General features: G+C 47.8%; 1 protein-coding gene across 2 annotated transcripts in view; it reads left to right on the top strand.

Moving 5' to 3' along the window:
- GRIK4 (glutamate ionotropic receptor kainate type subunit 4) overlaps positions 1-10,853 on the top strand; it is a 299,033-nt gene extending 288,180 nt beyond the window's left edge. For both annotated transcript variants that reach the window (XM_066606079.1, XM_066606078.1), the window contains exons 17-20: positions 5,144-5,369; positions 6,480-6,608; positions 7,849-7,967; positions 9,813-10,853. In XM_066606079.1, coding sequence (XP_066462176.1) covers positions 5,144-5,369; positions 6,480-6,608; positions 7,849-7,967; positions 9,813-10,175 — 837 coding nt within the window. In that variant the 3' untranslated portion in view covers positions 10,176-10,853. The remainder of the gene's footprint in view (positions 1-5,143; positions 5,370-6,479; positions 6,609-7,848; positions 7,968-9,812) is intronic.
- Positions 10,854-16,512: the final 5,659 nt, after the last annotated feature.

The following is a 16,512-nucleotide window of genomic DNA, read 5'->3' as shown; positions in this document are numbered from 1 at the left end:
CCTACAACAGACACTGAACACAACCCTTTCACACTAAGTGACTGCAACATAAAGGGAACACAAGACAAGTCATTGGTCACACCTAGTGCAATCCGCACCTTCAGACATGCACAGAACACAACATTGTTCACACCTGATGTCTGCTCACTTCACAGAAGGAAACTCCACTCAGAACCTCATGCATGGCCAAGTGTCCCCACACCGAGAAAGGGGAAAGTGTCAGATACCAAACTGACGTAAAAGGAACATGTCAGACATCCCCCACCTGACAACGAACAGGACATCAGATATCTGGGGGCCGCACCTGATAGAAGGGAAGGGAGAAGGGGCTGCAGAACATGCAGACGGGGACATCAGGTGTCCAGACCATCTTCAGGGAGGTGGGGGAGACAACTCAAACTAGAAGCATGTATAACACCAAGTACTGAGTAGGAAAGGGATGAAGTGACCGGCAACCTCTAGTAAGAGGGGTATTTATGTGTACAGACTGGTGGTGATTGACTGGAGAACTCCACATCATCAGGCAGCCAAATCACCCACACCTGTGGACGTGTGCACCCGGAAACCCCCAGAACTACAGGTCCCAGGAGCACAACGGGACACAACATAGTTAGGGTTGTCACTCGGAGACTATAACTTGGGATGGTTTTGCACGAAGGGTTGTGCTGAAAGTAATAAAGGGTTCAGAACTCTTTCATTAAAGGGGTTGTCCAAGTTGTAGATTCCCTGAAAAAACGTGCATTAACATAACAAATTGGCTTGTACTCCCCTTTCCCCTTTCCCCGCTGTGTCTTGTGCCCTCGCTCAGGATCTCCCCTCTGACGTCACATTTACAGGCTTCCCCAGGCTGTTTAAGGGACATCACAGGCAATGATAGCGATCAACAATTAAAGGAGATGTCCCGCGCCGAAACGGGTTTTTTTTTTTTTAAACCCCCCCCCCGTTCGGCGCGAGACAACCCCGATGCAGGGGTTAAAAAAACCACCCGCACAGCGCTTACCTGAATCCCGGCGGTCCGGTGACTTCAATACTTACCGCTGAAGATGGCCGCCGGGATCCTCTATCTTCGTGGACCGCAGCTCTTCTGTGCGGTCCACTGCCGATTCCAGCCTCCTGATTGGCTGGAATCGGCACGTGACGGGGCGGAGCTACACGGAGCCGCTCGGAGCCCCATAGAGAACAGCAGAAGACCCGGACTGCGCAAGCGCGGCTAATTTGGCCATCGGAGGCCAAAAATTAGTCGGCTCCATGGGAACGAGGACGCCAGCAACGGAGCAGGTAAGTAAAAAACTTTTTATAACTTCTGTATGGCTCATAATTAATGCACAATGTATATTACAAAGTGCATTATTATGGCCATACAGAAGTGTATAACCCCACTTGCTGCCTCGGGACATCTCCTTTAATCACTGAGCCCTGTTGTTGGCTGCAGTGCCTGTGGCATCCCGTAAACCAGGCAGGACTGCAGCCTGTAAGTAAACACAGGCGCGAAGGACCAAGCGGCACTGCGGGACACAGCGGGGAGTATATGCTTGTTTGTTATGTTAGTGCATGTGCAGCGTCCGAGGAGCAGGCCCACAGCCGAGGAGACAGGGAAGTACAGAAAGGCCTTGTCACGGGGCTGTACCATCTCCTCCCTCTAAGGGTAGCTCAGGACCCGACCCTATTAATGCAGGGGAAGATCACAGGGGGTAGTAACCGGGGGTCACCTTAAGTCCATTTGTCACTCGTGATGCCATCATCCCGTTCTCTGTGGTGGATCTCTTAGACGTAATAAAGTAGTCCACACACAAGGTAACTTTCTGAACAAGAACCGGGAACAGTCGATTCTGCTCGTTTACTGTAAACTCTTGAACTCTGATCCAAAGAAAACAGTCTTGGTACAAAAACAACAAATCAAAGTGGTGCAACCGGGAGAATTCACAGTCCAAGTTATGTGTAATCTCTCTCTCTCTCACTCAACACTCTCTCAACACACTCTCTCTCTCAACACTCTCACTCTCTCTCTCACACTCTCACTCTCTCTGTAAACTCTCTCTCTCTCTCAACACTCTCTCTCCCCTCTTCCTACTATGAAGTGGTCGGTCCTTCTCTCAGCGCTTAGCAGAGGCACCGAGGTCTCCTGGGTCGAATGGGCCTAAGCGGAGTGCAAAGAAGACGCTTGGCCTCCTCCATGCTCCCCACCGATCTGCCGGGTGTCTGTGTGGCTCACCCACTCACTTCACTCCTTTCTTTCTTCCTTTTTCTCCTCCTTTCTCACTTTTTCTACTCTGACCTGCATTCTTGAAAACACATATTCATATATCGTAATCACATGACCACAAAATGATACACTGAATATGATACATTTTCTAGACAGGACAGAACATACCAGACGTTAACTCTTTCAGTCCTGCAACCATTCAATATACATAAATCAAATGCACTCCGCAGACAAGATAATGGCACGAGACAGACCTATAACATGATGGAGGGGCCGCACTAACTCTGGGCCAGTACACATGGGGAACAGGTTTATGAAGAACATACAACCCCTAGAAGTTACATCCAGCAGGTCTGTAGAGAAGCTCCTCCTCCATAGTATCAGAGCTGTTCTTCCTAATGACATATAAAGAACACACTCCAAGCAGAATCCGTCTTCTAGCATGGAGTTCTTGATGAGAGAGGGTGCTGGTGGATCCCCATAAGGCCGCCTGCAGACGAGCGGGTCGGATCCGGCAGCGAGAATTCTCGCCGCGCGATCCGACTCGAGCGCCTGCAGGGACAAGCGCGTACTCACCCGCGCCTGGCGGCCCCGGCTCCTTCATGTGCCGGCTCCCGAGCAGCCGGCGCATGCGCAGACCGGAGCTGGCGGCCGGGTGAGTGCGTGCCCCGCAGAAAATTAGGACATGCCGCGGTTTGTTTGCCGCGCGAGATTTCGCGCGGCCAAACCGCGGCCGTCTGCATAGGAGTGCGTATTTTAATGCACTCCTATGCAAACTTTCAGCGGCGGAAATCCCGCGGGAAATCCCGCGGCGGGATTTCTGCTCGTGTGCAGGCGGCCTAAATGTTTGATGTGTATCAGGGGTGCGATGGGAGGCCTTGTGAGTTAATCGTTAGTTGTTGGTGGCACTATTATACATCTGACATTTCAATCACTTCGTATTCACAGCTTTTTGCAAGGTGACAAATAAACCCTAAAAGTCTGACATTGTGCGTTTGTATCCACCATGTGTGATGAATGATGGGAACTTTCATGGACCCAGCAATTTGCATTTTTTTTGTTTGTTTTTGAGCTTTTTATGTGAGAAATGGGGAAAGTTTTTTTTTGTTTGTTTTTTTTCTACTTTCAATATTTATTTTTTAATAATATTTAATAGTTTTTTATTTATTAAACTTCTTTTTACTTTTTTTAGTCCCCATGTAAAATATCATATAGTATTTTTACTGGTAACCCGGTAAGCCTTGCCACGAGCTGGGCTTAAAGGGGTTGTACCAAAATTCCAAGTTATCCCCTGCAACTTGCTGATCAATGTGGGTCTCACTGCTGAGAACCCCGCTGATCTGCAAAACAGGGATCCCAGAACGCCTGTTCTCCTCACTATGGGGTTACTGTACCCGCACAGTGAGGAGGAGACTGAATGGAGTGCTGGTCGTGCAAGCGCACTAGTGCTCCATTTGCTTTCAACCTGGCGCAGATACCGGAGCATCACCCACTTGGGTATTTCCATCAGCCCTAATAAAATGATTAGAGCGCCGACCGCACATACATGACCAGCACTCCCTACATGCTGATGTCACTGCCGGAGGAGCTGCGATCCCTGCAGTGACAGGAGAGTGGGACAGGGGAATCCCATGCTCGAGATCAGTGGAGGGCTCAGTGTTAAGACCCCGAATGATCAGCAAGTTACCCCCTATACTGTGGATATCCTGGGGTGGGGGATAATTTTATATTCTGGTACTGCCCCTTTAATAGACTGAAATCATTGCTGACCCTGGGAGCCATGGCAAGTAATTGGTACCCCACAATCATGTCGCAGTGGGGTACAGGAGGGGTTTCCCCTCTGGCTTGCTGCTTGGACACCACCGTCAGTTCCAGGCGTGGCTGTTGCTGTTAGCTGTAAGAACAGCTGATGGCCGGCGGGTATGGTTCTAGCCTGCTGCACACCCCCACTTGTCCCCTATGATGGGTAGATCCATCAGACATCATTAAAGGGGTTGTCCCGCGGCAGCAAGTGGGGTTATACACTTCTGTATGGCCATATTAATGCACTTTGTAATGTACATTGTGCATTAATTATGAGCCATACAGAAGTTATAAAAAGTTTTTCACTTACCTGCTCCGCTGCTAGCGTCCTCGTCTCCATGGAGCCCGCCTAATTTTCGCCGTCTAAAATGGTCGAATGGCCAAATTAGACGCGCTTGCGCAGTCCGGGTCTTCTGCTTTCTTCAATGGGGCTCCGTGTAGCTCCGTGTAGCTCCGCCCCGTCACGTGCCGATTCCAGCCAATCAGGAGGCTGGAAGCGGCAATGGACCGCACAGAAGAGCTGCGGTCCACGGAGGAAGAGGATCCCGGCGGCCATCTTCAGACGGTAAGTATAGAAGTCACCGGAGCGCGGGGATTAAGGTAAGCGCTGTGCTGTTCTTTTTTTCAGTCCCTGCATCGGGGTTGTCTCGCGCCGAACGGGGGGGGGGGGGGGGTTGAAAAAAAAAAAAACGTTTCGGCGCGGGACAACCCCTTTAAGGGGTTTAGGCCTTGTGTATGGTTGGGAGCGGTAATAGGGCCCCTGTGGAGCATCATGCATGAGGGGCCACTGTTCCTCCAAGCTCCTCCGTTTTCATTCACCAGTCATATTCTTGATTGTCTGATGTAATGGAGGGAGATCTCATCATAGAAGCATTGGTTCTTTCTAGAATGTCTCGGAGAGTTGGATGCACATGGGGTTCCTGCGGCTACAGAACTGCAGGGGGAATGTGTGCCATGGAGAGCCTCCGGCACAGCGCCGGAGACTTTAGGGGGATGTGCTTTCCCACTTTCCTCTTGCTTTTAAGCCCTCCAATCACTGATCTGACACTTCCCGACATTCCACTGTTCCCGGCTGAAGAGACTCGTTGCGTCACTCGTCACCCATACAGACTGTGACGATCCTCTCTTCCCCTCTAGAATTCCCGCTATCAGACCTATCAGAGGATGTGGAATTACATGCACTCCAAGCAACCAAGCGTATTTGTCAAGAGCACCGAGGAAGGAATCGCCAGAGTGCTGAACTCCAACTATGCCTTCCTACTGGAGTCCACCATGAATGAGTACTATCGGCAGCGCAACTGCAATCTCACTCAGGTCGGAGGTCTGTTGGACACTAAGGGCTACGGCATTGGCATGCCCATAGGTAGGTGACACAGAGAACCCCGCTTACTTCATGCCTCTAAGATACATCGTTCTACTATACAATTTTCCACTAGAAATTACACCGACCACCCCTTTTTTACCTCCCCCCCCCCCCCCCACACACACACACGCACACACACACATCTAATAGCGTTGGGCTCCTTTGGCCTTATGAACAGCAGCCATTCATCGTGTTGTAGATCCCACTCAGTGATGAAATCGTCTGGCAGGAATACCGGCCCCTGCGGACAGGAAGCTTCTTGTAGTTGCTGCAGATTAGATGGCAGTGCTGACATGTTCTGACAGGAAGGGGTCAGCGATTCATGCTGCTTGCGCAAAATTCTGACCTCCAATCAGGAACATAAATCTGGCCCCATCTGACCAGGAGATGTTTCTCCGCTGCTCAGTGATACAAGTTTTGCGCTCTTTTGCCCACTGGAGTCTTTCTGTTTCTCTTAGACACAATGGCGCTGGAACTGGTCGCCCGCTGTTATACCATCCATGCGGAGGAACGGCGAGTTGTGCGTTTGGACACGTTAGTTGGACCTCCAGCGTTGTATTCAGCTGACTGTGCAGCCTGTTGGTCAGAACGATTCCTGACATCCTCCTCCGACCCCTTTGTTTCCGTCCTCAGGATCCCCTTTCACTGGATGTTTTTCTCGATCGCGCCATTCTCGGTATACTCTCCACACAGTTATATGATAAACCCCCCCCCACGGTTGGCACTGAGGACCGGCTAGTCCAGCACTGATGACCGGCCTCGTTGGAAGTCGCTCCGATCGTTGGATTTTCCATCTAATGTGGATTCACACTGAAACTGATCCACGGAAAACTTGTCATGTGATTTTATGCCGCACTCCGGGGTCACAGGGGGGAAATAACCATACAGGGGGCGCCAATCGTGAGAAGGCCGGAGGCTGATAATAAAGGGCCGGGGGCTGTAATAAAGGGGCGGTCAGTGTATTTGTCATTGTGAGCCTACTGAGTTAATGTTATGACCTGACTGTTTCTTCTGCTCCAGCGATGCCGCATGTTGTCTAAATGTTACTGGATTGGAAATCTGTAGATGAATATATCAATAACTGGAAATTAATATTTTTTTGCCCTTAAGGCTCAGTTTTCCGAGATGAGTTTGATTTGGCAATCTTACAGCTTCAAGAAAACAACTGCCTTGAGGATCTGAAACGAAAGTGGTGGGATGGGGGAAAATGTCCTAAAGAAGAAGACCACCGAGCAAAAGGTGACGGTGCGCTGCTGCAAATGATCCACCAAATATATGGTCTGTGTTGGGGATGTGAAGTGGCAATGGCTATAAACCTGTAAGAACTACTTGCTGAGGGTTTCCCTTTATCTTGCTTTTCTCCATCATCCTTATACAAACAGTCTTCAGACGTAGACGGGTGATAGCTTTGTGATGAAGCAGTCTATTGAAATGACCATATGGTGAGGCTCATGGCCGGCCTTGCTGAGGTCCGACCCGTGACAGAGTGTTGGCCACCATCTTGTAGACTATAGGCGATCATCCCCCTTGGGTACACCCAGCTAGATGATCTCCTTCAAACAGCATCTCCTTGGCTCTGCCTCTTCCCCTCTGATACTCTGAAGCGTCGGTCGGCCCATCAACACCCGAAGCAATGGCTTAGTTGTATCTATCTGTGTACTGAGGTCCTTCACACTGTATTTCTTCTGAACTTGGTTCCGGTGATGTATTAATGTACTCCGGTTGGTGCTGCCTTATTAACAACCCCAAGTCCACAATAGTTGGGCCGCTATGTAAAATGTAAAGAAAAAGGAATGTAATGATCTGTAGATCTCGTCTGACCATATTATATTCACACTACAACATAGAACGTATTAGAGGGGGGGACAGTTTCCATTTCATTTAGAAATTGCCGGCAGCGACGCATCTCACAACAGTCGGTCGGGCCGTGTCTACCATCATGTAGCATCATCTCTTTTGGAGGTCAGGAGACCAGATGACGTTTTGGGAGAGGACATGGTCCCGTTCTTGTCTGATGGAGGCTTATAGCTGCTCCACAGTATGAAGTCATCTTGGCCAAATTTTTCAATCCATAATATACTAAATGTTTCCTATTGGCGGACGGTCCGGGCGGCAGGTACCATAACATATTCTGCTGAGGGAAGCACTGGTGGAGGCTCCTCAAGCTCATAGGGGAGTATAAAGCAAAGGTTGGCAGCACAACCGGTGCTGTATCTGAATTCATTGAGGCGGCTGGCCTGAGGGTTTGGTTCCCAAGTACTGCCCATTATTAGACCCTCCAGCCCTTGAGGCCCGGGCCCCAGACTCCGTCTACCTGAACTAAGTGGTATGGAGAACGTGTAGAGTCACTGGTTGGGCTTTTGTAGATTCCTGGCCAACTGAAAGTGTTCCAGTCCGGAGAAAGCATAAAACAGTTGATAAGATATGCGGATAACGATGTTCATTGGCGGCTGGGACTTATCGTTTTCTCTTTTCCCAGGTTTAGGAATGGAAAACATCGGTGGCATCTTTGTTGTGTTAATTTGTGGTCTTATAGTTGCTATTTTCATGGCCATGCTTGAGTTCCTGTGGACGATACGCAATTCTGAAGAATCTGAGGTAAAATAGGACTTCCTCTCTAGCATTATATCTAAGTACTGTGTAGATTGCTCATTATATGTTAAGCTGCATGGGGGTGTAGCGGAGCGAAGAATCTGGTGTGACCTGTTGGCGAGTGCTGACTTGAAGGTAGGGGCGTAGCTGGTGGGGCAAGAGGGGCATGTTCCCTCGGCGCCGTTGGTGAGGGTGGAGTCTGTGGGGGAATACAATGCCTGCATAAAAAAAGCAGTAGGTACAGCAGCCACCTTATCCACTTATTAGGGTTATCATTGGCTGGACCAGCATTACATAGCAGCGTGCGCTGGACGGCTGTCGCATTAGCTGCTGTCTTACATTCTGAGCTCTGTTAGTGTAAGTCATCAGGTGATGTGACAGCCGTCCGGTGTATGCTGCTGTATAGTGCTGGTCCAGCTGTCACATCCAGCTGCTGTATAGTGCTGGTCCAGCTGTCACATCCAGCTGCTGTATAGTGCTGGTCCAGCCAATGGCAGAGCATATAATTTGCCCTCCTTCAGTCTCTTACCCCAGCCGGCATCGGTGGGGATGCTGCGGCCACTGCGGTCACCTGACTTAGACCAGATGTTCACCTCAGGAGCTGGCACTGAGGCCATGGGAGACTATCAGCTGTGTCCCAGTGGGCAGAAGAGAGATGAGTAAATAAATAAATCTTGGTATTTGTATAGCGCCAACTTATTCCGCAGCGCTTCCAGGTAATTATTACCCCCAAGCTGGGTTCTCATTTTACCAACCTCGGAAGGATGGAAGGCTGTGTCAACCTTGAGCCGGTTACCTGACTCAAGCGGGGATCAGACTTGCAGCCTTCAGGTCATAGGCGAGAGCTTACACTCTGCGCCACACGAGGCTCATATATATATATATATATATATATATATATATATATATGAATGAGCTGGGCCTGGCATTATATATATATATATATATATATGAGCTGGGCCTGGCATTATATATATATATATATATATGAGCTGGGCCTGGCATTATATATATATATATATATATATATATATATGAGCTGGGCCTGGCATTATATATATATATATATATATATATGAGCTGGGCCTGGCATTATATATATATATATATATATATATATATATATATATATATATATATATATATATATATATAATGCCAGGCCCAGCTGTTAGAGAAGTTTTCATGGTAGTGAATACTTGTTGAGCGATTATTGCAATAATCAGGTTGGGAGTGACCGACCCGATTCTAAAAAATAATTGTGCATTGGGATGCAAGATTCTGACATCCATTAAAATCAATAGGAGTAAAAATTGGGTTATCTAATTTGTCCTCCCAAATTTTCCTTGATCAACAGTGGTGTGGGCCAATGGTGATGGGGTCCCAGGCTCGAATGTCCATCAAGGCCAGATAAAAACCTAGAACTCCAGCAGTGCTGAACCAACACAGATGTCCCTTCTGCTCAAAGCATTAATATTTTGGTGTATTTTTGCTAAAAATCAGCCCGATTTTATCCTCCAGCCGATCCCCAGGAGCTACACTAGTAGTGATGAAACCTCTTTAAGGGCCAGTTGAAAGGCAAATAGCAGCCTCTAGTGGTATGGAGTAAAGACTGCAGCACAATATCTTAAAGTATGACACAGCGGCCACTAGTGGCCAATTCCTGAAATGGCAACAAGATCCTCACAGGCTGTCAGGATTTTTGTTTTTCTGTTCCCACGATGCTAAAGATAAACAGGAATGCCAACGCAGATGTGAACTCTAGTATTGTGTCGCCAGCTCCGGGCGGCCCGGCTGTCATTATGTGTCACACATCCAATATACTGATAGTTTTATTTATTTTGTTTCCAGGTTTCCGTGTGCAAAGAAATGGTGACAGAGCTGAGCAACATAATTCTCTGCAAAGACAGTCTCCTGCCGCGTCGTAGACGTGGGGGTATTATACGTTCTCGATCTACCATTCAGGATGATAGAAGAGGACGCAACACCAGTATTCTCAGTAATGGGAAGCTATGTGGTGGCAGCGGGCCCGACCCATTGGCACAGAGACTGGCGCAAGAAGCAGCTCTAGTAGCCCGCGAATGTACACATATTAGAGTATGCCCAGAGTGCCGCCGCTTTCAAGGACTCAGAGCTCGACCCTCACCGGGATCTCCAGCACAAAGTGAGGAGAGTTTATGGGAGAAGACTACAAACAGCAGTGAGCAAGAGTAGAGCGCCGCGAGCGACGGCGGAAAAACAAAAACATCCAGTGCTGTTTTTTTTTAGTCCCGTCATTGAATTATACGATTAAACTTTTTACAGCTACTAAAATCCTGTTAGTGGATCCTCCACGGTACAAAAATGTCTCCCACAATGGATTTCTGGTGTCGGAGCTGCCGATAACGTTCCTGACAGCCTAAAACTGATGGGTCTCGTACAGATTAGCGGAGGACTAAGACGAGTCACGCCAGATCATTATTTTTGGATCTTGAGGGCCATTGTCTTCCTTTACCCAAAGTCATAAACACCTAGAAGCTTCTTCTTCTTTGGATCCCCACGGTGTCTGTAGGACTAAAACTTCTGTCTAAAGCGGTCCCTTGGATCTGGTGCGAATCCGTTTATTCACTGTTCACCATCAGGAAAGCGTCTTGGTGTCTTACTGAGTTGAGAGCGGCCTCCCACGGCTGCGGTCTATGTGTGTCTTCAGGTTGTGTTATGCCAGTCTTCATGTTTGTAGAAACGTCCAGCCCTGTATGACGTGTACATCCCGGCCACGTGAAAAACTCTACAGTCTTGGTGTCATGGGGTATAAATACGGATGGCTGTCGTGTAAATATACAGCTGTGTCATCGTGTAACGGGAATAAGGGCTAGATTTACTAGATGAGCATTTGTGAGAGGAGGAAAGCTCTACCCCCCCCCCCCCCCCCACCGAACCCCCCAACCCCAACACCAACACCAACCCTATACCGTTATTGCAATACACTGGCAGGGCGGTGTCGCAGACCGTAGACAGCTGTCACGCACCGCTCTTCTACAGTAACGCACCGCTTACATTATGTCACATTTGGTAAATCTACCCCTTATAACTAAAAAATACGAATCCACCCCAGGAGTCCACAAAAGCTGTGTATGAAAGAAGTATAATATTTTTTGATGAAATCTACAATTCTATGCAATTTCTGTAAAATAAAGAGAACAATTCTTAGTATGTTCGTATAACTGTAATATCTGCACAGCATCCTGGGAGATGCCGGGGGAACCCTTACTGAAATATGTTGGTTTGGTACAGCAGAAGAGAGGGAAAAAAGACTGCAGCAATCAGGACTGTCTACCACCACGGGCCCCGGGGTAGATGAGGGCCCCCCCACCCGTCAGACGTTTTAAGATGGTCTATTGCTTATCACACAGATATCATACCAGAACCAAGATCATTACATAGATATGATACCAGAACCAAGATCATTACATAGATATGAAACCAGAACCAAGATCATTACATAGATATGATACCAGAACCAAGATCATTACATAGATATGATACCAGAATCAAGATCATTACATAGATATGATACCAGAACCAAGATCATTACATAGATATGAAACCAGAACCAAGATCATTACATAGATATGATACCAGAACCAAGATCATTACATAGATATGAAACCAGAACCAAGATCATTACATAGATATGAAACCAGAACCAAGATCATTACATAGATATGAAACCAGAACCAAGATCATTACATAGATATGATACCAGAACTAAGATCATTACATAGATATGAAACCAGAACCAAGATCATTACATAGACATGAAACCAGAATCAAGCTTTATCTACTGTATTTATACACTCATTGTCAAAAAATCATCCCCCCGGACGGAGTTGTCGGCTGAAACATTCTCTGTGCGATTTTAACTTTGATATAAGTGATTACAATATCTGCGCAAAAGGTGGGCATATAGCTTGTATACAAGATGTGATACGGGTGGGCATGGAGGCTCTAGTACCCTGTTGTACCGCCTCTAGCTTGGATACAAGATGTGATACGGATGGGCATGGAGGCTCTAGTACCCTGCTATACCACCTCTAGCTTGGATACAGGATGTGATATGGGTGGGCATGGAGGCTCTAGTACCCTGTTGTACCGCCTCTAGCTTGTATACAAGATGTGATAGGGGTGGGCATGGAGGCTCTAGTACCCTGTTGTACCGCCTCTAGCTTGGATACAAGATGTGATACGGATGGGCATGGAGGCTCTAGTACCCTGCTATACCACCTCTAGCTTGGATACAGGATGTGATATGGGCAGGCATGGAGGCTCTAGTACCCTGTTGTACCGCCTCTAGCTTGTATACAAGATGTGATACGGGTGGGCATGGAGGCTCTAGTACCCTGTTGTACCGCCTCTAGCTTGGATACAAAATGTGATACACGTAGACTGTGGAAGTTGACGTCCCAGATGGTCCCGTACATGTTTTATTAGTGACTGGACACGGAAGTGTGACACATCCCCTGGTCCCAACACCTCCTAACAGTCTAGTCAGACGCTTCTCTCTACTGGTGGTCTGTAGGGAGCATCCTGAGCCCCGGTCACCTAGTGTGCCCCCATCCACTGGTCCCAACACCTCCTAACGGTCTGGTCAGACGCTCCTCTCTACTGGTGGTCTGTAGGGAGCATCCTGAGTGTTGTCACCTTGTGTGCCCTCACACATCCACTGGTCCCAAAACCTCCTAAGAGTCTAGTCAGACGCTCCTCTCTACTGGTGGTCTGTAAGGGGCGACCTGAGCCCAGTCACCTTGTGTGCCATGACACATCCACTGCTCCCAACACCTCCTAACAGTCTGGTCAGATGCTCCTCTCTACTGGTGGTCTGTAGGGAGCATCCTGAGCCCCGGTCACCTAGTGTGCCCCCATCGACTGGTCCCAACACCTCCTAACAGTCTGGTCAGATGCTCCTCTCTACTGGTGGTCTGTAGGGAGCATCCTGAGCCCCGGTCACCTAGTGTGCCCCCATCGACTGGTCCCAACACCTCCTAACAGTCTGGTCAGACGCTCCTCTCTACTGGTGCTCTGTAGCGGGCATCCTGAGCCCGGTCACCTTGTGTGCCCCCATTCACTGGTCCCAACTCCTCCTAACAGTCTGGTCAGACACTCCTCTCTACTGGTGGCCTGTAGGGAGCGTCCTGAGCCTGGTCACCTTGTGTGCCCTCACACATCCACTGGTCCCAACACCTCCTAACAGTCTAGTCAGACGCTTCTCTCTACTGGTGGTCTGTAGTGGGGTCCTGGGCCCGGTCACCTTGTGTGTCCTCACACATCCACTGGTCCCAACATTTCCTAACGGTCTGGTCAGAACGGCCTGTGGGGTACAATTCATTAATACGACTATCCAGCTTCTCCCATCCCAATAATGCACCCCCACTGGTAACGGGGTGAAATCTCTTCTCTGCGTCGTAGAGGCGTCTAGTGGCCAACAAGCTCTACAAGCGGAAGAAGAGGTCACTACACACAAGGAGCCTGCAAGAGCCTCTTATAAGCCAAGGGGGGAACTACTTTTAGGGCCTCCGGTGACAAGACCGTCCATCTAATCACCACAACTCTCATCATCTACAGATCTGCCTGAGATGGAACTGCAGGACGGGTGTTATAGCAAAACTTCTAGGGGAAGGATTTTTTATGACAATGAGTGTCCATTACAGAATTACTACAACTTTACTAAGAGTACTACATAAATACAGTACCAGAACAAAGCTTACTACATAGATACAGTACCAGAACAAAGCTTACTACATAAATACAGTACCAGAACAAAGCTTACTACATAAATACAGTTCTAGAACAAAGCTGGCTACACAGATACGGTACCAGAACAGAGCTCACTGCATAGACATAGTAACAGAACTGAGATTACTGCATAAATACTGTAACAGAGCCAAGGTGTATGGACACCTACCTCGTGTGGTTTCATGGATCCTTGGAACTGCAATCAGATAGGCGATCACAGAATGGCCAGCAGCACAGATGGTCAGACAAGCCTGGATGATGACATAGTAGAGCTGTATCAGTAGCAGACTGATGTAGCAGAGTTGTGCAGGTAACAGGCCAAACAAGGCTCAGTAACATAAGGTGACCTGGCAGCTATCAGAAGCAGACCAAGAATCAACTGCACCAGGCAAGGCATGACTGGAGTCCAAAGATGTAAATAAGGTAGGTAAAGAGTTAATCAGGAACCACTGTGGCACCAGAGACCAAAGACCAGGAAGAATTAACTATTGAATTGCTGCATTAGACATAGCACATTATCAAGACATGCTTGTAGGATCATATAATGTCCTGGCTGAGACTCTAGAGGTGCGCAAGGACGTCCCAGCAACATGGCGCAACCTCCGCAGAGGCATAGAAGGTGATGCCATAATGATGACCTACAAGAAGCCCTCCGATCGGCGCGGCGGCACAAGGTTACTGTATTCATGGGTCCCTATTGAAAATGATGCCATCCTTTAGCAGCTGGACTTGAGCTCCAAGTACAAATGTCAGAAATGGTTCCCCTATATGCCCCATACTATAAAAAATACTGGGCTGTGTTGGGGTCACGGAGGCAAGTCTGTAGGGGTGTAGTCAGCGCAGGCCCGACATGTCAGGCGTGAAATTTCATTTCTTAATTCTAAACAAATTTACATCTTTCCAACAAAGTGGACGAATGAGGGGTCTGCGATACGAGAAGTAACGTACATGTGGTAGGAGAGCGACGTCAGGGGCGAAAGTCAAGCCTATATTTGTACCCCCAGAGTCATGGGGCATTCGGTGGGCAGATAATGTAGATTAAAATGCGTTTTCATGAAGCTTAAAGCCTGTAGGTTCAGTCCGGTGGTTACTGAGGTCTCCTATCAGCATGATGGACTCTCGTGTAACGACTGTTTTCTCCTAAGCCGCCATCATTATTGGAAACACCCAACATTGCATTCAGGAAACTCTTGGCGAAGCTGCAGAATCCCTTTGCCGGTAGCCGGCTTCACATCCTTCTCAAACCGCAGTTGGTGACAAACATCCAAGGATAGCCAAATTAATTATTGTAGCACATTGAGCTAAATTGTGTAATTGCCAAATCCTAACGTAATGGTTGCTTTCCTTGTATGTGATAACGGCGCCGGAGCGTCTTCATCATCACCGGGGTGATCAGTATCCACATCCAATGAGCACTGGATGTACTCGGGGCTCCAGTAGCTTGGAACCCACAACACTCAGCCGCCCTAACTTTCACACGCTCCCGATAAGCCTTTTGACTTTCAGAATTAGTGATTTTAGACTTTTTGTAATTTTCATGAGCCGATCCATCCTCTCAAATATATTTTCAATAATTTTGAAGCTATTTATTAGCCATATGTCGCAATTTTTCGCACTTCTTCGCACCACAATTTTCTGAACAATCCTTATTTGCTTGTTTTGCCATATACTTGTAGAAATAGCTGAGATGAATCACACAACACCTCACATGACATGATAGGATGCCGCAGTCCAGAGCTACCCAAATGCTGGCGGCGCTGTAGATGTAATGAGGTCCAAGCAGAAGGTCAGGTAATAACGAAGACCAAAAGTCAGAGTTGTCAGAAGCCAAGCAGGAGCCAGAACCAGAATACATAGCTAACAGGGGCTTTGCCATAATGCCTAATTAGACCAAATGCTTAGGCTTCCAACGGACCTACAAACTTTATCGCTAAATACCGCTTCTCCCATTGATGTGGGTGGAATTACAGGACCAAATTACCCTTCGAAAGTCTGCAACCCTGGGGCAATGGAGGAATCCAAACCACTTTGATCTAATAGCCCCTATGTATACTGAATTAGTCGCCTAGTTATAAAGTCATATCCACACCATGACCTACTGAATAATCCTTTTGCTAATTTTTGGGGATCTGAGGACGCCCTTCTCTTCACCATATTTCTAATCCAATCAGACCGAGAGAAAACAAAAGCGTCTGGAAAGCAAATAATCAAATCCTCCAAAGGCGCCAGAGAAAAAGTGGATAAAAGCTCCCGACAATCCTCACTTTCATCCAATACTACATCAGTGAGTGCAGCTGATGTATCTGAAAGCATCTTGGAAGAAGTCAATACTCCCCCCCCCCCCCCCCCATCTCCTGCAGACAATATGGAATCAACACAAACAACCTCGGTATCTCAGGGGGTGTCAAAACCGCTCCTACCTCTGTTTGATAGCAGATTGGAACATTACACAAATCAAATCAGCATTGTCACAAATGACCAACAGTACCCAGAAGATAGCAGAGCTGGAAACAATGGCCCAACACTCAGAACAAACCCTCATAACATTAGAAACTTCTTTTAAAAGATGCCAATCCAAAGCAGAAGTCAAGAAACTTGACGACCTGTAAAATGGACACAACCAAAACAATTCATGCTTCATCGGAATTCCTGAATAGGTGGAAAACAACCAACTAGTCACTTATCTGGTGAAGGACCTAACACAAGTTCTGCAAGCTGACATACCAACAGATCCTGTAATAACAAAAAGAGTTCACTGTATCCGACCCCCTAGGGCTGA

Source organism: Eleutherodactylus coqui, chromosome 6 (assembly GCF_035609145.1).
Source record: "Eleutherodactylus coqui strain aEleCoq1 chromosome 6, aEleCoq1.hap1, whole genome shotgun sequence".
NCBI classification, from domain to species: Eukaryota; Metazoa; Chordata; class Amphibia; order Anura; family Eleutherodactylidae; genus Eleutherodactylus; species Eleutherodactylus coqui.
This window is presented reverse-complemented; position numbering and strand designations above follow the sequence as displayed.